This window comes from Mytilus trossulus, chromosome 5, assembly GCF_036588685.1.
Source record: "Mytilus trossulus isolate FHL-02 chromosome 5, PNRI_Mtr1.1.1.hap1, whole genome shotgun sequence".
Lineage (NCBI taxonomy): Eukaryota > Metazoa > Mollusca > Bivalvia > Mytilida > Mytilidae > Mytilus > Mytilus trossulus.
In genome coordinates, this window is record NC_086377.1 from 55,297,867 (window position 1) to 55,320,843 (window position 22,977).

Consider the following 22,977-nt stretch of genomic DNA (forward strand, 5'->3'; position numbering starts at 1 on the left):
TTGTTATAGTGTCTGTTATAATTGGGTCGCTGTTGGTTTTGGCAGGATACAAGATGGAGTTCGTGGTTAAGGTCCTGAAGTTGAAAAGTAAATTGAGAAATCGAATCCGCTTGACAATTTACCTTTGAACATAGGTCTAGCCTTTTCCTTTTCCAATGTTTGTTTTTTCATTTTTCAATGATTGGATTTCATCCGTAAATTCGGTCGAACGTAAATAGTATAGATCTTGGACCATTTTCAAAGTTTTGTCCTTTTCAATTACTTGGTCCTTTAAATCTTGAATTTGATTCACATATACCTGTACGTTTATACGCGCAGCACTTTCTTCTTTCTGTCGACGAAGGTTTTCAAGTTCTTGCTTGAACTGGTTCCTCTCTGATTCGATGATTTGCTGATTCTTTGATTGAGTTTTGAGTGCCTCGATGCACTTTTGGTGTTCTAGATTTGTATTCTTTTCCTTGAAAATTTTCTGCTTGACATTGTTTGTTTTTATTGAAAAATAAATAACTGAAGATTTATTATCAAGCTGACTGTTTTACCTTGATGTACCCCCGGCAGTGTAAAGCTGTTTTAATTTTTCAGTTTTGTCGCTAAATACCAGATCTTCCTTCTGTCTTCTATCCAGATCTTTCCCTGCCCCTTCTGTAAAATTAAACTTGTATTTGTTTGGCGTCAAGAAACTAATCTTCTGAATTGTGTTTTTCTTGTAAAAACTATAGTCTTTTGAAGACCGGGATATGTTCAAGTCCGTTCCAAAGCGATTGACCATTTGACATGTACCAAAATACTTATATATTTTTTTACGACTATTGCTGTTACCACCATGAAATTACCATCTGGATTGCTCTTGACTAATAGCAGGGATTCCAAAAATGTCTGATGACCTTCCATGCAGAGAAAGTTCACTTCCATTGAGGCTCCATTGTAGGTTATCAACTCCACATTCTGTGCATACGACTCCTGTAAGCAATGACCTCATGGAGCTCTGAAAACTCGTACACTTTGGTTCTGTGATGATTTGTTAAGGAGTCTGATGAGGTTGACTGATTTGACTCATGGGATTCATCACTTGGTACATCAAAGTGGTCACTGTCAGGCTTCTCTGGACTAGTTCATGGTGCAGGCTTGGACTCATCGGATCGTTCGGGTCTTTCTGAAGTGAACCGACAAATGCTGTATCAAGTGATTGTGTCGAGAAGGTCGCCTGAAAGTAGTTGTGGTCTGTAAATGACGTACAGAGATCTGTCTGAAGTTGGTGTGGTGATAATCTGAACCCTGACGTCAAGGTGGCCTCCATCGGTTAAACTTGTAATGTTTTGAAATTGGTATGTGATGTTACATGACCCAAAATCAAAGAACACTATACATTTGGATATGTTTATTCCTCCTTCTACTGAGGGTAAAAGACTACAAAAAAGAAAATAACACAATGTAAATGACAAGCAAACATACATGTATCAATCATAAGTCATTTAAAACAAACAATCAATATCAAACATAAAAATATTGGATGAATAACACCGACTTTATACTAGTAAAATCTTGAAAATAAAAACAACTTTTTACGATTCACACGTTCCATACAGTGAAAATTTAAAAATCTGACATGACCCATGTGATCAACTCATTTGACGATTCGCACACTTTTCATACAGTGATTTGAACAACGTGACTTGTGTGTGAAATAATTCAAAGCGTATACTTTATAATCAGTAAAAATACTTATGTAAACTTTATCTAACAATAGTTTTAAGATAAATAAATGTAAAGAACTTACTCTATGGCGCTTATAACCAGCAAATATAAGTGTTGAAAGCAGAACAAATTTGACAGGAAATGTGTCTGACATTACAGAAATACTATTAAAGGACACAAATCGGAAATCCGTTCCGGTAACATTACACTCCCCTTCCGATATTTCTAACTGAAAATCGCTATCAAAAATTAACTCATTTATATTTAATCACATGATAAAAAAATATTACTTCTATAGCATGTTAAACTTGAAAAACTAGAGAAAAGATGTGTGATACATTGTTACTCACAATACACATACATTCAAAAAATGACAATGAATGAACATAAAAAATCATACTACATTTCTCAAAAATCTCACAATATATCTATAATATAAACCACTTGCAATTGTCAAACTGAAGAGTTTTAAGATGCTTCAATCAATCGAACCAATTCGCTTATTGGTCTCACATACGACTTCCTTTGTCCATCAACGACTATAGACACTTGGACCTTTCTAACTTTAGAATCATCACTTTCAAATACTTTGTCAATAACACCAAGTGGCCATTGACTTCTAGGAAGCTCGGTCTTCCGCATGAGAATGACATCACCTTCAAGGAAATTATCACCTCCAGATTTCCATTTCGGACGAGCCTGAAGGCTATCGATGTACTCTGTTTGCCAACGAGACCAGAATTGGTCGGCTAGATACTGAACAAGTTTCCACTGGCTTCGCATGGCATCCTTTGTTCCGAATTCGACTTGTCCAAGAGATCCACTTGACGACACAGGCTTCTGCGTTAAAAGAAGAGATGGCGAAAGAACTGACGGGTTTTCAGGATCACTAGAAACTGGAACCAATGGCCTCGAATAGACCATGGCACTGACTTCGCACATTAATGTTGAAAGTACTGCATGTGTTAAATCCTTGAACTTATTTTGCAATAACAATGAATCTAGAATACGTCTACATGAGCCTATCATGCGTTCCCACACACCACCAAAATGTGATGCATGAGGGGGGTTGAAAATCCAAACTATTTCATTGTCTGATAAAAACTGCTTCATCGGAGTGTCTTCAACGAATTCTGATACAATATTAAGCTCCTTCGCAGCACCTATGAAATTAGTACCACGGTATGACCTCAATTCCTGAATTGGTCCACGCAAAGCAATAAATCTTCGCAAAGCGTTAATAAAAGAGGCACTACTTAATTCCTCAATAAGTTCCACATGTATTGCACGATATACTAAGCATGTCAATAATAGACCCCAACGTTTGTTTGAAGAACTTGCTGGGCGTGTTCGACGGACAATAACTTGCCATGGAGCAAAAACATCCAAACCTACATAAGTGAACGGTTTATTAACTTGTAACCTGTCAGCTGGCAGGTCTGCCATTTGAGTCCAGCCGAACTTGCCACGTAATTTCCTGTAAAGTACACAATTTTGGATGACACTATTAACTTTTCGCTTAACACCTAATATCCATTAACCAGCAGAACGTATTGCGTCTTCGGTCATTGTCCTGCCCTGATGTTGAACCTTCGCATGATAATGTCTTATGAGAAGAATTGTGACATGGTGGTTTCTCGGTATAATATACGGATGTTTGTCTAGTGGCAAGTCTGCAGTATTATCGCCCTTAGTAAGCATATGTCTGATACGACCTCCAACTCGCAAGACACCATTATTATCTAAGATTGGGTTGAGTGATATTAACGAACTATTCTTCGGTAAATTCTGACCACATCCTATTGCTTCAAGTTCCGTGTGAAAACATTCGTTTTGCACATGTTTTAAAACCACAAGTTCAGCTTCCTCTGTTGTAACAGCTGATTGGTCGCCACTTTTTCTACGCATGCAACCTTTCATAAGTCGAACCAAACAAACTAATTTTGACCACTTAGAAAATTTACCAATACTGTTACATAACAGACAAGATGTAGATACAAACAAACAAACAAACAAACAAATATTTTATTTGCCAATCACGGCGCCCAAAATGAGCAGAATAATTATAATACAATTTTCAAACATAATGTAAAGTAAATTCAAAATAGGTTAAACAAAGTGCATAATATGATTGATTTTGATTTAGTTGATTGATGTAATATTAAAAAAAATGAAGTAGGCAATTTGTAAATAATAAACATATATAATACAATATGACCAATAGTCTGTTATTCTGGTCCCTTTATTGGACAGTACACCTCGTAGTATATACTAATAATTTATTAAATGTAAAAGAAATAACTTATGTAAATGCATATTTGATCATACATAATTTTATATAGAGAAATCTAATTTAATATTGTATTTCTGTTTATATTTAAAACCTCTAATAACTGACAAATTATTATCAAAATGTTTTTATCTTCATTTCCCATTAGCCAAATAAAAAGAGATTTGTTATCAAGTTTTGAAATATTTTTATTTTTACTATATATTTTGCTTAGAAAGGGATTTCTAACATTATCCAGAGTTTTACATGTTAAAAGAAAATGCATCTCATCTTCTATTTCCTCATTACAGAGTTTGCATATTCTATTTTCTAGTTTAATATTAAAATAACGACCTTTTTTCTATTTCAAGTTTGTGAGCTCCAATTCTAAATCTTGTTAAAACACATCTTTGAATATATGGTAATTTCAATAAGTAAGGCTCAAAATTAAAATTTGGTTTAAATAATCGATAAGTTCTACGTTTATTTCCAGAGGTCTTATTTTGTCTTTTATCATTAAATAATTCTTTGTAGAGTTGATTTAGCCGTTGAAATAACAGTCCTTACTTCCTTATCAATATCGGGTTCCACTAACGGGAAATTCAGATCATCGGTAGTTTTTAAATTCGTTGTTAGGCAACTCGGTCCTCTTATCCATTTGCTTGATGGTAAATCACTAGCAGAGAAGTGTCGCAAGATCAGCTGGATTTTCTTCAGTCGGGATATGATTCCATTGTTTGGGCATACTAAAAGCTCTGATTCGACCTACACGGTTTGCGACATACACAAAAAAACTTTTTTCATCGTTCGAAATATAGCCAAGTACTATTTGGCTGACAGTATAGAAATGAAAGTCTTCATTGTCTATGTCTAATTGATCTTTAATAATCTCTGCTATGTCTATTCCAAGCACAGCAGCACACAGTTCAAGACGGGGTATAGTATGTCCGTGCTTCGGAGCAACCTTCGTTTTTCCAATAAGGAATCCTATATCACTAGTTTCTCCTGAGAACACCTTTAAGTACGCAACGGCGGCAACAGCTTCCTTCGATGCATCACAAAAAACATGAACTTCTAACCTACTTGCATTCTCAACTGAATAAATACAATGCATTCTTGGAATACACAAATCACAAAGGTTCTTCAACGAGTCAACCCATAATTTCCAGCGTTTATGAAAATCTTCCTCTAGCGGATCATCCCAGTCGGTAGATGAAGAGCATGACATAATCTCGCGTAGCAATAACTTTCCTTCTAGAGTTAATGGTGCGGTAAAACCAATGGGGTCGAATAAGCTGTTGAAGGTAGAGAGCACCCCACGGCGCGTGAATGGCTTCGGTTCTGTATCGACACTAAATACAAAGGCATCTAAATTAATGTCCCATGATATGCCTAGACTTCTTTGCAACGGTAAACTTTCTTCGTCAATGTCAATGTTTTTCAAGTCTTTCGCAAGATCATCTTTAGCAAATTGTTTAAGTACTTCTGTTGAGTTCGACGCAATTTTGTGTAGTCTTAATCTGCCGCCTTTCATCAATTCACTTTGTGTATTCTTCACTAAATCAACGACTTCGCACACACTTGAACAACTTATTAGTCCATCATCGACGTAGAAGTTCTTAGATACAAATTTCTGAACGTGTAGAGATGCCGTTTGGACAGATCTACGCAAACCATATGTGGCAACAGCTGGTGAAGGGCTGTTGCCAAATACATGAACTGTCATTCTAAACTCCTCCAGAGGTTTACTTAAATCACTATTTGGGTGCCATAAGAAACGAAGATAGTTGCGATGATCGGTCTTAACACGGAAGTTATGAAACATTTGTTCCACATCAGCGGTTACTGCAACACGTTCACGACGAAACCTAAGCAGAACTCCTTGAAGACTATTCTACAAGTCTGGGCCCGACATTAACACATCATTGAGGGCTACACCTCCAAATTGAGCGGACGAATCAAAAACAACTCTGATAGATTCTGGCTTTCGAGGATGGTATACCCCGAACATGGGCAAATACCATCGCTTATCATATTCCTATTCAAAATCCTAATGTCCCAAACCCCAAAATGATTTACTCCTTATTTAACAAAATGTTAAAATTTTTTGATAGTGTGTTGCTTATTTATAACGTCCAGTGACAAATATTTCATGAATTTTCAGCAATACACCGAGTCAAAAAGATAATAATAAAATAAGACATGATTATGTGGTATTAATGGCAATGAGACAACTATCCTTTGAAGATTAAATTAAGCGGATATAAAAAAAAATTAAGGGTAACCGTGTACGGCCTTCTATAATGATAAAAACTCTATACCGTATAAGTGGGCTATTAAAGTCCCCGACATATAAATGTAAATCAAATTGAATCGAAAAAAACTAACGGTCTTATACTAAATTTCCAAATATTAAATATAAGTCAACACACATGAAAACAACGATAACCACTGAACTACAGGTACTTGCCTTGGGACAGGAACCTTAAGAATATGGCAGGCTCAATCATGGTTGTGATCGCTCAACTATACCCTTAACTAGGACAGTGGTGTAACAGTTAGTACAACGTAAGAACAAATTGTAAAGCTTATTTGCAGTATTGACTATACAGTCAGGATTCTATTTCGTCAAAATTATCTCCCCATTACGCCAGTTCATTTTCACAATCGTAGAAATGAAGCCATTGTAGGATGACGCGCTGTCAATTTTGCTCTTGGAAACCGATAAATTTATCCACATAGCACCATTACGATCCTTATATGTCAGTTGTATTTTTAAAGTCAAATGTATCTACTAACTGATGAGCATCAGTTAATGATCTTGTCTGCATTGGTTCAACTCAAAACTATTGTCTAATCGGTTGTCGGGTGGAATTTTCGAAAATTCTAAAACATTAAAAAATAATAATTAAATATTTCGTGGAAGGGCAGACTAAAAATGTTCAGTGGTTGAGGATTGTAAACCCCAGTTATCACACACACAAAATTAAATTTTTTCGAAGATATGCATTTTCATCATCCAACTTCAAAGACTATCGTCAAGTACTTTTTGTAAAAAAATAGTCATTCGAACACACCTACTCTGTTTTTGTGATTCATTAGATAGGAACTTCACTTGACCCATATATTTCATCTTTTCGTACTGTAATTGTATTATGATATAAAGTCAACCTGTATCTATGATATATACAATAGTTATCAAAGGTACCAGGATTATAATTTAGTACGCCAGACGTGCGTTTCGTCTATATAAAAGAGGGACGAAAGACACCAAAGGGACAGTCAAACTCGTAAATCTAAAACAAACTGACAACGCCATGGCTAAAAATGAAAAAGACAAACAGAAAAACAATAGTACACATGACACAACATAGAAAACTAAAGAATAAACAACACGAACCCCACCAAAAACTAGGGATGATCTCAGGTGCTCCGGAAGGGTAAGCAGATCCTGCTCCACATGCGGCTTCCGTCGTGTTGCTTATGTGATTACAAATCCGGTAAATAGTCTAATTCGGTAGGTCAAATTCATGAAAGGGAAGGGGATTGTAGTTACGACGTAAGGAACATATCCGATATCATTTGTGAAACGGTTATTCCATAACGGTCAACCAACTCGTGATGGCGTCCGTAAAATTTACGAAGCGATGATTTCAACTTCACCATTTGGAACTCTTGGTTTAATAGCTTCCTTGTGAGCAGTAACCCTCTATCAAGAAATCATGATAGGAAATGCAAGCACGGGAATATCGTATCAATTGGGAGATATATACCCCGTATGCAGGTGCTGCTGGAATGTTGCTACTTAGAAATGGAAAGTTCACAATTGGAAAGCTGAAATCATCTCTTTTGTCGTAAAGTTTTGTCTTCAACCGACCCTCATTGTCAATTTCTAGATGTAAGTCAAGATATGAAGCCGACTTAACTGTATCTGTAGTATCCTTTATCTCCAATTCGATGGGATAGATGCGATCCACATAGTCACCAAATTTTGAATTGTTTAGTGAAAGAACGTCATCTATATAGCGGAAAGTAGAGTTAAAGGATATTGCTAACTTCTTATCTTTCTTCCTAAGAAGTTCCTGCATGAAGTCAGCCTCATAATAATAAAGAAACAAGTCAGCAAGTAGAGGGGCACAGTTTGTTCCCATTGGGATGCCGACAGTCTGTTGAAAAACACGTCCTCCGAACGTAACAAATATGTTGTCAATCAAGAAATCAAGCATCTTGATAATATCGGTTTCAGAGCATATTTTGTTTGAATCAGAATGGTTCTTTACAAAGTATGATTTATCCCTCCCTAAGACAAGATACTTGTATCTACGTTAGCCAAACAAGTAAAAAGTCGAAGAGCATTGAGGATCCAAAATTCCAAAAAAATTGTGCCAAATACGGCTAAGGTAATCTATGCCTGGAATAAGAAAATCCTTAGTTTTTCGAAAAATTCAAAGTTTAGTAAACAGGAAATTTATCATGATAGAATCTGAAGCGAGATGATACAGTCCTTGGATGGTGTAAACTTCCTACTAACACCATACACCATTACACCATTACACCATACACAATACACTATTACACCATACACATTGTACCATTACACCATACACAATACACTATTACACCATACACATTGTACCATTTCACCATACACGTTACACCTTTGCTCCATACACCTTACACATTACACCATACACCATTCCCCATTCTATCTACAAAATCCGAAATTACCCATAATGCAATTAAATATCAAATATTAAGATAAGTATTATTGTTTATGTTTACAATACGAAAAAATAAAATAAAAATGAAATGTCGTAGACCATCATTCACACCATTCCCGATCTCAGGTTACACAATTCCTCAAACACCATTACAACATCCCCCTTACACCATAGCACCATACACCTTACACCATTGCACCATATGCCATACACCATTGCACCATATGCTATACACCATTACACCAAACACGTTTTTTGGGGAAGTTTACACCATCCAAGGGCTGTATACCAAATATTCTTGCTTTGTACGTTTTAAAGACAAATTATACACCTCAAACACGCCCTAACATAAAAAGGTGCACTCGATTTTCTCTTTTCGATACAATTGTTACCCAATTTATGGATTTTGTTCTTCAGAAACATAATGGAAGGGCAGACACGAAAATTACTGAACTAATAGATTGATATGTTCGCCGTCCGTGTTAATTTTTTTTTTAATCGGAGGTTATGCATTTTCTTCCTCCAACTTGAGAGATACCCATGTCGTCGACTTGATATCTAATTGTTCTGCATTGATATGAAATAGATAAATTGAAAACTTGCAAATGGTGTTTTTAAAATAAAACACTTCGTAATAGAGAAAAAGAAATTACCGTTTATTTTGTTTCTACTAACTTTTAAAAAAATAGTTACTATAGTAAACATTACATTAAGCATTTATCGTCCTCTCTAACAAAGAGCTTCGATTCTTTTGATCTATTTCAACTGGGTTCGCCTGTATATAGATATAATACACACACACAAAAAAAAACGACTGACATTAAAACAATAGACACAAAGCACCGAAATAAGAGTATTTGCATTTACTGAAAATTTGTTCAAAGTCAATTGCAACTATTACACAAATACATCTGGTTCTCACAAACTACAGTACTAATCAGTTCACACTCAACGGATTTGGTTATTAACAGTTTACTTGTATATTGTTGTGTGAAAATAGGAAGATATTGGAACATAGCAGTTTTCCTCTGTTAAGTGGATATTACATAACGTTCGTCCAACTCGTGATGGCGCCTGACTAATTCACCATTTGAAACTATTGGTTAATTAGCGTTCTTGTTAGCAGTAACTCAAGAAATTCATCATCGGAAATACAAGCTCTGGAAAGCTTCTCCAAGATAAAACAGAAAGCCAATAACAAATTGTTAAATCGCAGCTCACCAGCAGTCAGCATTATGTTGTTATCGTAATTATTATGCAAACAAACAACTATGTCAATAAAGAAAACAAATGGTTTATATAAACACTCTTTTGAAATCAAAAAGGCAAATACGAAAAACAGGATTATTAAACATGAATAAAGCACTAAATTCGTCTGTAAAAAAAGGAAACAATGATAATTTAATGCGTTCGAAACACTTTTTGGGATATACCTTCATCGGGAACGCTCTCGGCCGAATATCTGTTCTGGTCATATTGCTCTCCAACTTTCATTATGTATAAGAACTGAAACAGTTGTAGAGCAATATAACAAACACTACAAAAAAATCTAAAATCGAGACTCGCCTAAAGGACATAACCAAACAATGATTTTAATTGTAGGAAAAAGTATATAATTTCCTCCAAAATTAATCATAAGAAAATAAGCATAGGATTAATGGAAACACAACAATAAATGCAGTTTGCAGGCTCATGTTGGGAATATGTTTCATTAATTAATAAACCTTGTTAATGTAGAATTCTTATCCTTAGCATGTTTCGATACTATTTTCTTTTTAAATAATTGTTTACCTCTAGTTTTTTTTTACTTTTTAGTTTGAACCTGGTTTTAATTTCATTGATCAACATTCGCATACTTTGATATTGGAGAAAAATTGAGGACTGGAATAAGATCAGTTAATTACTAAGTTAATAAAAATGCAAATGAAGGTTTTGAAAGCAGCGATTATCGCAGCTGGAATAATAATCATTATTTCCTATTTGATGAATACATTATTCAGAAACAACTATTATTCCAATGGAAAAGATGCGTTTCATAAGGTCACAATGACAACCGTTGGATTATTGAAACCAAACTGTTTTGAATCATGGCTTTCGTTTTGGGGACCACACATGTTAATCTTATCTAATCGACAAAAGGCAAAGGGATCAAAACTTGAAGGACACATTTGGAGTCACAGAAATAGTAACTTTTTACGTACATCACAACTTCTTGCTTATTATAGACATATCATGAAATATAGACACACAATCAGGAGAATTTGTGAAATAGGATTTAATGGTGGCCATTCAGCTCTCATGTGGACTATTCTGTTTAAAGGAAATATTGATATAGTGGTATTTGATACGTGCATTGATAAACGATGCGATATCAAGGAAGAATTAATTCGTGAAATGTTTCCAAAAATCAGGCTCAAAGTTGTACGAGGAGATTCAACAAAAACAGTTCCTATATATCGTCATAAGAATCCTAATGTAAAATGTGATTTTATATCAATTGATGGCGGACATCTTGGCGAAGTACAGAAGACCGATTTGCTAAATATGCAGTATCTAGCGGCAGACAACAACATAATTGTAATGGATGATGTCAACATAAAGTCGAATGAAACCTTCGAAAAAACAGTTGGAAAAGCCTGGAAATATGCAATTACAAACAAACTCGTTAAACAAATTGGAGAATGCAATCCCTGCACAACAGATATTACGACAACTTGTCAATTTTGTTTCGGGAAGTATTTAAAGAATATGATTTAACTAGATGAAGAGTTTTTGATCAATTCTAAAACCTTTAAAGATGATGTCTCCAATATTTTGACATTTGTGATTTCAATTTGCATTCAGATGCCCATTAATTTCATTGATTGTTTTCATTTTTGTTACTATCAATATACTTATAGTGAGAACGAGCTTTAACATTAAAATTTGTCTCGCACATAAAAATAGGCATGGTCGTTATCCTAGACAAAGTATTAAAAAAACTCAAATGACTTTTAAACTACATTAATTCTCGCACAATTACCAGGATTACAACAATTACATCATGTTCAGAGATGGGTCCGATTACTTTCAATGTAATTGATTAAATTACAATTACTTTGTCATTTGTACGATTAAATTAAATTAACGATTACATCATTTCTGAAAGTGTCTGATTAAATTAATGATTACATTGGCAAAGTAATCATGATTACATCTGATTACAATGAATACAAAAAAACATTTTGAATGATGTGAATGAATCAACGTTTAATAATAGGATTTTGTTTTGTATAAAATGACAACCTCATCTCTTTAATAAACCACAAAAGTTCACTACATACATAAATGAACATTGTGTCACCCATTACACTTTATCATCATTGATCTCTGAATTATTTTGACTTCAATTGAATCTGGCTTTATAAAGAGTTTGCTGTTTGTCTTCTGACCTCTTCCAGACTTTATACATATTTCAAGATGCAGTTTATGAAAGTTAAAATATGGATGAAATAAAGTTACCAGATTAAAACTATGTAAAATTTTAATAGAATTGTTTAAACAAATTGTTTACAAAATACAATACTATAAATCAATGCATTTTACATGTCCAGTCCAAATACATACATGTACTAACATTTACTTATTTTAAACAAGATATTTGTCCAACTTTTAATTTAGTTTGTGCTAATTAGATAATTTTTCACATATGTGATTAATCTTTTATTTAATATATTGTCCTACAGCTACATTATGTATACTCAATTGGAAATTGCAATAAAAACAAACCTTAATTGGTTTCCTACCTGTCAATTCAGAGTTGACAAAAATCACAATATTAACAAAAGATTATAATTCAGGGTTAAAGAAAAGTATAATATTAGTTTTTCACCAAATATATTTGTACATCTTTAAAAATTGTGAATATATGTACAGTATCTTTTACTAGAGACATACAATTGTATAACATGTCTCTTCTTAGGCTAATGATGACTTTTAAATACTGTAACAGTTTATTTTTTACTGAAGTATACAAATCAATTTTAAACATGCTTTATAAAGTAAACCAAATTATCTTAACTTGTTGAATATTCATTCTATAAGAAGAACAAAAAGGTTCATTTATTGACCATAAACATAGTTCAAGAATTGTTTCATTGTAATCATAATGTAATCATAAGTAATCAGGATTATAGGGCATTATGAAAAGTAATTGATTAAATTAAATTACATGTAATCAGATTTTTGGCTGATTAATGATTACAATGATTACTTGGAAAATTGTAATCAATTACTGCTGATTAACGATTACAATTACCCCAAGTCTGATCATGTTGATACATATTTTTTCTGATTTTAGTTTTTAATATCATGTCAAGAGGACAATACACATTTGTAACTTTGTAAAGATCACTTAAAATCTTCTTTTCCCATGGCAGTTTATAATCTTCCAGGCAAATCTGGTGTGGGTTAATCTGTTTAATATTTATATATTATTGTAATTCCTGATTTCAACCTATCCAATATTACCACCCTGATAATCCCTTTTTCTTATTTGTATGGTTATGAATTCTGGTTCAGTAAATATATTTTATATTTATTATTATTTTTTGTGATACAACTCTTTAAAATAAATTCTTGGACAGACCAAGTTATAACTTAGTAACATTTGTGACAGTTTGCTTGTTAAACACAACTTTTCTAAATTTCAAGAACCCGGCCCATGTTAACTTAACGGTGATGCTTATAGAAACATTTCATCGGTTTGTTATTTCATCAATATATTTAGATAAAAATCTTTCTTAAAACGTAACAACACAAATATATGATTCTCACATTTCTTTTTAAGTTTATATAAATACTATTTACCAAACATGTCTGTATATTCAATAAAAATATTCATATTATCACTATTTCTTATCATTAACACCACTAAAGTACATGCAATTGAAATTAAATTCAAAATTAATTTAGCATTACATGCTTTTTTTCATTGTAAATAATTAAAGTTAAAAAAAAAAATTACATTGGAAAATGTTGTGTACAAATATTAACTGACAATACTTCAGTATATTTTGCACATAAAAAGATGAAAATTGTATCATTTTTTATAAGTTATTAATGAGATGTGGTATGCGTGTCAATGAGACTAGCTGTATATCCAAGACAGAATGTAGTTGAATTATAGGTAACAATACAACTTCCTCAAGAAGGAGTCTTGGTGCACACCGAACAGCCAGTTACAGAGGGCCTCAAAATGACCAGTATGTTTTCTTTGATTAATATATTCAAAATGATCTTTTCTAAATTTGAAAATATATTTTTTTTTTACCTAAATCTAGATTTGCATACATCAAAGGTATGTTGCAATATGGTGCGTGTCTCTGTGTGGGCCTTGTTGTGTTTCTCTACAGCCAGTGTGTCCATTTAATTTTAGAGTAAGAAAAAGTTGACAAATTGACAGTAAAATGTGGAAAAACTATCTATAAAGGTAACATCCCAATGAATATCCAAAAAGAACATAAATTGACTGAAATAATTGACAGTTATAAATAAAGCTGTGGTCGGTTAAAATGTACTTGTAATACAATTGTCAATACACATACGAAAATTGTCTTGATCAAATGTCCGATTTAAGGTTAGATGTAATAGTTATCTTAAAAATTACATATTTACAGTAAAATGTGGAAAACTTAATAATACACCGATAGCAGGTTAAGAGAACATTTGATACAAACTTTAAAAAAATTGGTCCATTTAACGTTTCATCTACTACAATAAATCAAAAAGTGGCTTAATTAACTGAAAAATGTGATTTTTTTTTTTTTATTAAACCTGTAGTTAGTTCAATTTTAATTATAATACAATTGTTAATACATATTAAAAAATGATCTTGATCAAATGACCGATTTAAGGTAACAGCATATCGTTTATCAAAAAAGTTGTCAAATTAACAGTAAAATGTTGAAAATTATCAATATAGGTAAAATCTGAATGAATATCTAAAAAGTAGTAAAAATTTACTGAAGAAAATATAGCAATTTATAAATAAAGCGGTGGTTGGTTTAAGTTTACTTGTAATTAAATGTTCAATATAAATAAAAATACATTCATATAATTTTACAATTTTTTAAATCTGGGTAAAACACTTCCAGGATTTATGTATTTTGTGCTTAATTTTGTTTGTCTAATAGCCTCAGGCAATGCCTTTTTAGCTGTTTTATCATTTAATTTATGGTTTTTTTTAAGTGTTTCAATAATTTACAGTTTTTATTGAACTCTTTGATACAATTAGTACATTGTAGAATTTAAATTTCTGCTCTATGATATTTCTTCCAATGTTTGATGTAACTATTGTAGGAGGAGTATATATAGTCCGAACAATCTTTAACGTCACATGACATGCCATTTATAGGCCATGGTAATCTTAAATCCTTGTCTAAACTCAACATTTCATGATCGTCTACGTCAATTATAATACTATCTATTTCGGCGAATCTACAGAGAGAAAAAAAAATTGTCAGTCATATTTTAGATATTCAAAAGCTGGTACTTATATTCCAAAGCATTTATTTCGATAAATACATATATATATATATATTTCTTCCACACTATATAAATACACAAAATTAAATTGCTAAACCAAATACCCCTACTAATCTTGGAAATTTTGGCTTGAATGATATTTCTAGCAATTCTTATAAAATTAAAATATGATTCCCTACTACTTTCGGAAAAATAATTCTTATTTTAATTCAACTTCTACCATAACACTAACTATACTGCGCAATATAGCTTAATCTCGATCTCCACATAAATAGTGTTCAAGAAAAATATATCTCTACTTGGAAAAAATAAATTCTCTCCTTTTGTGATCCCTAATTCGGAAATATAAATTTAAAATTACATCCCTACTAACAGATCAATATTTAATTTATCGCTTTATAATCATCAGCACACAAGTCTGGTTTACATTCATTAATATTCACCTTTAGAACTAATTGAGCTACTTGAATCATTTCATTTACATCGTATTGTTTTAATACAATACTATTTACTCTCTTTTCCTTACAATTTTGATATTTGCCTACTTTTCATTCTATCTATAAATCAAAGTCAACACCAAGCCTTAACACACTAATGCGATATTATAAAAAGTAAAGTGTATCAAGAAATAGTACTAAATTTATTCCTATACTTAATTATTCAGTTCAAATATCTTACTAATGTAGAGAAGTTGTATTTCAACACCGTAACGTTTAATCGATTAACAAAAGGATGGTACAAGTAGCTACACACTGTTATCAAAATATATACATATTTACAAAAGGAACTCTCTCAATTCAGTAAACTCTATAAAGATGGCGAATATTTTATTGGCTTTTTAACTGAACGACCACCGCGTGTTCTGCGGGGAGGGGTTACTGGTCTATCATCCACAGGGATATCATTATTGACCCTCGCATCGGGAGTATTTAAACTCGGTATTTCCGTAGAACAATTCAAGTCGTCAGCAAAATCAATACTTTCGGTTTCATCTGGTAATTCCACAAAACTATTATCTAATTCCGACTCTTCAATTTCCCAACCGTTTGGCCTATTTAAACCCGTATAAGATTTAAGATGATCTACATGTACGACCAAAAATCGTCGTTCTGGTAGCAACTTAATTTTATATAAAACATCGCTTAACTTCTTTTCGACATGATAAGGACCAGTCCAACCCAGAGCTAATTTTAATCATGCCTTAAGGGGATACCAACGCCAAACAAAACTACCCTCGTCACAAGCACGCGGTTTTGCACCACGATCATAATTTTTCTTCTGGCGAGAAGCAGGTTAACGAGAGGGTGTGTTTGACCCATTCGACATATTGGACAGGACATAAAATATTTTCATTTTTTGGCATAAATCCAGAGATTATGTCTATAGGGCACATCATGTCCCTACCAAACAATAATTTATGTGGGGCGAACCCAGTACTATCTTGAATAGTAGACCTATAAGCCATCAAAAGGTATGGGAGATGATCATCCCAATCATTTCTATTGCCATTCACAAAAATTGACAACATTTGAATTAATGTCCTATTCCTTTTTTCCACTAAACCATCTGCCTGAGGTCTATAGGGGCAGGTTCTGGTTTTATCTTTATTTAATAAAACACAAATTTAAGTAAATAAATCCGACACAAACTCTCGACCTTGGTTCGAATGCAACGGACTTGGCAACTGTTTACAAAAGTTTGAATTTTTCGAAAAACTAAGGATTTTCTTACCCCAGGAGAAGATTACCTTAGCCGTATTTGGCACAACTTTGTAGAATTTTGGGTCCTCAATGCTCTTCAACTTTGTATTTGTTTGGCTTTTCAACGTTGTTGATCTGAGCGTCACTGATGAGTCGTATGTAGACGAAACACGCGTCTGGCGTTTAAAATTATAATCCTGGTACTATTGATAACTATTGGGACACCAAAACGACAAAACACCTCTGTGACTAATTTATCTGCTACTGTCGGGGCTGTATGATTACTCACTGCAAACGATTCAGTCCACTTTGTGAAGAAATCAGTAATGACAATTAAATATTCATTTGCATTTCTTGTAACTGGACAAGGGCCTAAAAAACTATTGCAATTCTGTCAAAAGGAAAACCAACCGTTGACTGTTGTAAAAAATAATGACCTAAACCAGGACCAGGATTTGCTTGTGCACATTGATTGCATGTTTTACACCATTGACTAACATCCGCAGTCATACCAGGCCAGAAATAGTTATCAAAGGTACCAGGATTATAATTTAGTACGCCAGACGCGCGTTTCGTCTACATAAGACTCATCAGTGACGCTCATATCAAAATATTTAAAAGCCAAACAAGTACGAAGTTGAAGAGCATTGAGGATCGAAAATTCCAAAAAGTTATGCCAAATACGGCTAAGGTAATCTATTCCTGGGATAAGAAAATCCTTAGTTTTATATTCAGGAAATTTATAAAAATGACCACATAATTGATATTCATGTCAATACCGAAGTGCTGACTACTGGGCTGGTGATACCCTCGGGGACGAAACGTCCACCAGCAGTGGCATCGACCGAAAATCTACGTTTGACTGAGTTTAGTGTCTTATCTCTACCTAAATGTCCAGCCACATGAGCATTGTGTAAATGATTCAATATTTTAGATCTTATCACATATGGAGCAACCAAATACTTTTTAACCTCCGAAGTTTCCGTTTCAAAAAGACAATATAAAACATTGTTTTGAACTATCAAAAGATCCCGAAGATTCCCTAAAGTTCTAACAGAATATGAACACCATTGAATGCACTCCTTTGGAGGTTTGGCTAAATGTAGCGACTTAAATTCAAAAATGATTTTAATGTCTGGATCAGCTTTTTGCCAGCATGAAATTGGTGTAATATATTCACGTGGCATTTTTGGCGGAAATAATAAGGTGGGGTTCCGTCATATTATATAAAGAAAATTTATGGGTTTCATTTAATCGATAGACTGTTCTGTTTCACTTTTGTCTACAGTACTAAGCAACGCATTAGAGCAACAAAATTGAACGGAGCTGTTACACCCCGTATAACCCCGATACAAATGAATCCGGACGTTGACGCGTTCGAAGCGATAATCAGGTCAACATTTGGGATGACAACAATTTTGATTGCCTCTCTAGAACTTAGACGATGAAATATAAACATGTCAATGTGCATTATAGTTTATTTATTCAATTATACAGTTGTTGTAAGTTTTAGATATTGCATAGAACGTTTGATAAAACTGCTCGATGCAAAACGCATAGACATGGTGCAATTTCATACGTTTTATGAGACAAACAATGCTGAATATCTTTTCGTACATACACATTTGCGTATTTATACCTTAGGCAATAATAAATAATTATACGGAGCATTACTGCGCGCCTTCAAATGTGGCGCAGAACTTAGAATAAACGCAATAACCTAATAAATAAGTTTTCTTTAACTGTATTGTTCGTTCCATCAAATGTGTCGCGTTCGTTGTGCGTTTTTAAAAAATCACTGTACAGTTCGTTGACAAAAACCTTCACAAATCACTTTCTTGTCAAGGTATTCGAGATGGTTTCGACGACTCATTTTCTGTATTTTATTGTAAATTTTTATCTGTTTACTTAGTCAAATAAGTTGAACTCAAAATATCAGTCATACAAAGCCAAAGTTTCAATGATAAACCAACTCACATTAGATAGGAATGTTTCTATTAAAAATTGGGACTTTCAACGTTATTCCAGATGAAATGAACAGTTAAAAATTTATTCCAGAGAAAGTATAGTACAGTCAATAAAACTTTAATGACTTACTTTTCACAATTTAAGGCTCTTCCAAATACCGATGTTTGTCCAAATTCGCCTAGACGAAAGCCGGCATTTTTCTTAATTTATTTATTTTTAACATCCAAAGCTTTGTAGATGTGGTGTGATGGCCGGTGATACAACTTTTCACCTAAGTTTAAATGAAATGGGTGTTCTTATAAAACATTTCACAATGAGGAAAACCTAAACCATATCGTCTGCTTAAAAAAGGCCCCGATATAAAAAAAAATACATTTGAAATAATTAAAACGAGGAAACTAACGGTTATATATTGATAACTTAAAAATGATGTATTAAAGAAGAAAAAAATATGACATCTGTATAACCAATGTACTACAGGCTCCTGACGTTGGACTACACACAAAAAAAATGCGGCGGGATTTAACAAGTGAACACCCAACCATCTTCCTTACACGGGACACTCGCGTAACAGCACAACACGAAACAAAACAACCTGTACAGTTGCAATTAGATCAACTCATAATGTTGGTACAAGGCACAAAAACCATATACATAACATATCGACAAAGTCAGTATATATCTAACGGTTTTAGGTCAAGACGTAATAAAATGCATGAACTTGTGCAATGTCAAATAGTTATAAGTAAACAGTATTAAGAGAATATACGATCTTATGAATTCTCATAAGTATGCTTATATTGAAAAAATGTTAAGTGATGTTTTAATTTAACAGGTACAGCAAAACTTTCTACATTGTAGCCTAATTTTATTTTTCTAATTTCATTTAATGAAAGAATTTTGTGAATGGTGACTGGGATATATACTATTAGATATGGTCACTTTGGTCTTCTTTTCCGACCGGCAGTAAAACCTGACTGAAGTTGGCCAACCGTTTAGTTGTGTGGGATGTAAAAGTACGCAGTCACGTCCAATCCGAATGGGAACATTAGATCCAATGTCTTGTGTTGAGAGAACACCACGCTAATACACTGTGCAAACCCTTGCAAAAACTTTATGAGAGGTCCATAAATGGCCTGTTGAAAGGCAACATTTGTGTCCTTATTCAATTTACCTCATTTAATCCAGTGGCAGTCCAAACTTTTCTGGCTTGATTCCGGAGGGTCTCCCTCCAGGAGCTACATTTAATATGTGTTGCTACTTGTGTGATTATCCTGAACACGCATGACATATTTGCAAGTGAACTTTATTTAAGCAACCAAAAATCAGCCATTACGTACGCGTGTCATTAACAAAACATGGGTGCAGAAATTGGTCAGTACCATCTGAGAAACGTTTCATTTTTTATTGATAACTTTTAAGACATGAAAGAAGAAACAAAGCAAATGACTAAGTTCTAAGTTGATGATTGATGCTTAACTCAACCGCATATTTTACCGATGACACAAAGGGTAACTTGGGAATATAAATGGGTGGGTAGATATTAAGGTGTTAATAGTAACAAGAATTACGAATCGTTTAGATTTTGCCATCACAGTAGAAAGACTGTAATGTTCGAGCAAGTTAAGCACAATCTTTAAACCTTAAAAATTAAACAAACAAAAAACATAATTGAAGAAAGCAAACCAGTTGAATATCAAAAATTATCTCTTATTCTTTACATCTTCACATAAAAGAAACTGTATTACTATTGGTGGCTATAAGTTGCGTGGTCATTGTATACACATATCACTGTATATATTAAAAAGAAAATGTGGTATTGAAACAACTCTTCGCCTTTGAAAAGACCAAACGACACAAAATGAACAACTATAGGTCAGCGTACGGCCTTCAACAATGAACAAATCCCATACCGCATAGTCAGCTATAAAACACACCGAACTTACAAGTTAAAAGCAATGCATAGGAGAAAACTAACGGCCTAATTTATACACAAAATAGTGAATAACAAATATATATAACTACTGAATTACACGCTCCTGGTTTTAGACAGGCACATACAGAATATGACGGGACTAAACATGTTAGAGGGCACCCAACCCACCACCCTAACCGTACATTGATTGTCACGTAAACACTTTCAAAAATTGTATCCAATTAGAAATCGGACGTGTGTACATGTCTGCTAAGCCATATTATGGATCTGTCGAGTTTTGAATGTGTTTTTAATTTGATAGATCCTTTTGTGTTCTCTTAAATTGTTTCTTTTTGAAATAGTAAGACGAACACGACTATTGTTCCCATATTTGGACATTTTTTGTTATTATGTCTGTTTAGATCACGCATCATTGTAAATATAACGGAATTTGATGAGACTGTCGTACAAAGTGAGAGGTTTAGCGCTATTAAACAAGGTTTAATCTACCAATTTTTTACATTTGAAAATGCCTGTACCAAGTCAGGAATATGACAGTTGTTTTCCATTCGTTTTTCTATGTGTTTTGTCATATGATTTTCTGATGTGATTAGGGACTTTCAGATTTGATTTTCCTCTGAGTTCAATAATTTTGTGATTTTACTTATTGCTACCAATTTACACTTTCGTATACATAAGGATTTTTTTACATGCACAAAATGCCTCTACGAGTGTTCCAACAATACAACGGTTATTATGGGTTGCTGTCTGCATGAAACTTTGGTAAATTATTTTTTTCTAACATGCATATTGGTTATAATCATACCAACGTATAAACTTATACATGCAAAATTCACTGACAAACGCAATATGTTGTCAACGAAGCGTACAGTACTGATGTGATTTCCGAGTGGATCATCCCGGGAACCGGACTACGCGGTATATCTAACTACCGTACTGTCTACATAGTAATGTCACGTCCATTATACTATATTACACAACAGTACAAAAAGGTGTAATGACAACGAAGCGTACACAACATGAAAATAAAGACAATTTAAAACTTGTACTTTTCTTTTTCTAGACACAACATAAAGATACGATCTTAATAAATTTGTTAATTTCAAATATGAAATTTTCACAAATGTATGTTTAAAAAGCCATGAGGTACGAGAAACATTATTTTTTGAAGATTTCAAAATACCAAGCACGTTTTATCACTGATATCGTCGTGCGTTTTTTTTTATGTTTGTATATACAGATGTCACATATTTGAAAAACCTTTTAATAACTAATGAGTTTTATGGCAAAGTATATATTGGAGCAACATATTCGAAGAATAGATATTGTATTTTCTTTAAAAGTATTATTTTTAATTGTCAGAACACAGTGTAACACGGTGTGTTCGATTCGAACGCGTCAACGTCCGGTTTTATCTGTATCGGGGTTATACGGGGTGTGTTATGTCACTGATAAGTTTGAGAAAGCTACTGCAGTAGAATCAAAGACTTTACGTTCAAGAACGGAAGTAACCGCATGCAGCATAGTTTCATTATTCAACTTTCTGATAAATTGTCCAACATTATATTAAAATGGTGATCATAAAGCTTATACTAACAGTATTAGTTTGCTACTAAATGTTAAAAATCGATCTCCTATAAAGGAGGTGACAAAGTATAAATATTTGCATGTTTGAGTCTCGAGGTCGTGAAGTCTCTCGTAATTTGACGTCCTTTTGAAAATAAAATGTGACATCCAGTAACCACCCAACAGGGCCGAAGTAGCGGCACAAGTCAGAGTTGAAAGAGATCGTCGTCAGATGCAGTTAAACTATCCATCATTTATGAAATCAACAAACTTTAATTGTTTCATTATTTTCTTCATTCAATGAAACTTTATACTGAGAGAAGTGTTGTTTGATTTGCCTTGAAATGTAAAAATACATTATTTTTTCAGGAACGGATTGATTGCCTATCTGATATCAGATGAAATTTGACTTGATGGCCACGTACAGGGAATAGCCTAGTTTTCTGTTCGTTAAACTCAACCAGAGCCAGAACCGACACCAACACCTTCAGTAGATATTCTAACTTAGGGTCGGTACAGGCAAATGCCAAGTGAGATTGTAAAAAGCTGTTTCAACCAAATACATCAAAACTGCCACTCTACACATCATATAAGTAG

General features: G+C 33.4%; 2 protein-coding genes across 2 annotated transcripts; both read right to left on the reverse strand.

The window, feature by feature from the left end:
• Positions 1-2,163: 2,163 nt before the first annotated feature.
• Positions 2,164-3,141, reverse strand: LOC134718090 (uncharacterized). Its single transcript, XM_063580582.1, has one exon. It carries the CDS (start codon positions 3,139-3,141, stop codon positions 2,164-2,166), a length of 978 nt encoding a protein of 325 aa, XP_063436652.1.
• A 1,499-nt stretch (positions 3,142-4,640) lies between these two features.
• LOC134718091 (uncharacterized) lies at positions 4,641-5,690 on the reverse strand. Its single transcript, XM_063580583.1, has one exon. It carries the CDS (start codon positions 5,688-5,690, stop codon positions 4,641-4,643), a length of 1,050 nt encoding a protein of 349 aa, XP_063436653.1.
• Positions 5,691-22,977: the final 17,287 nt, after the last annotated feature.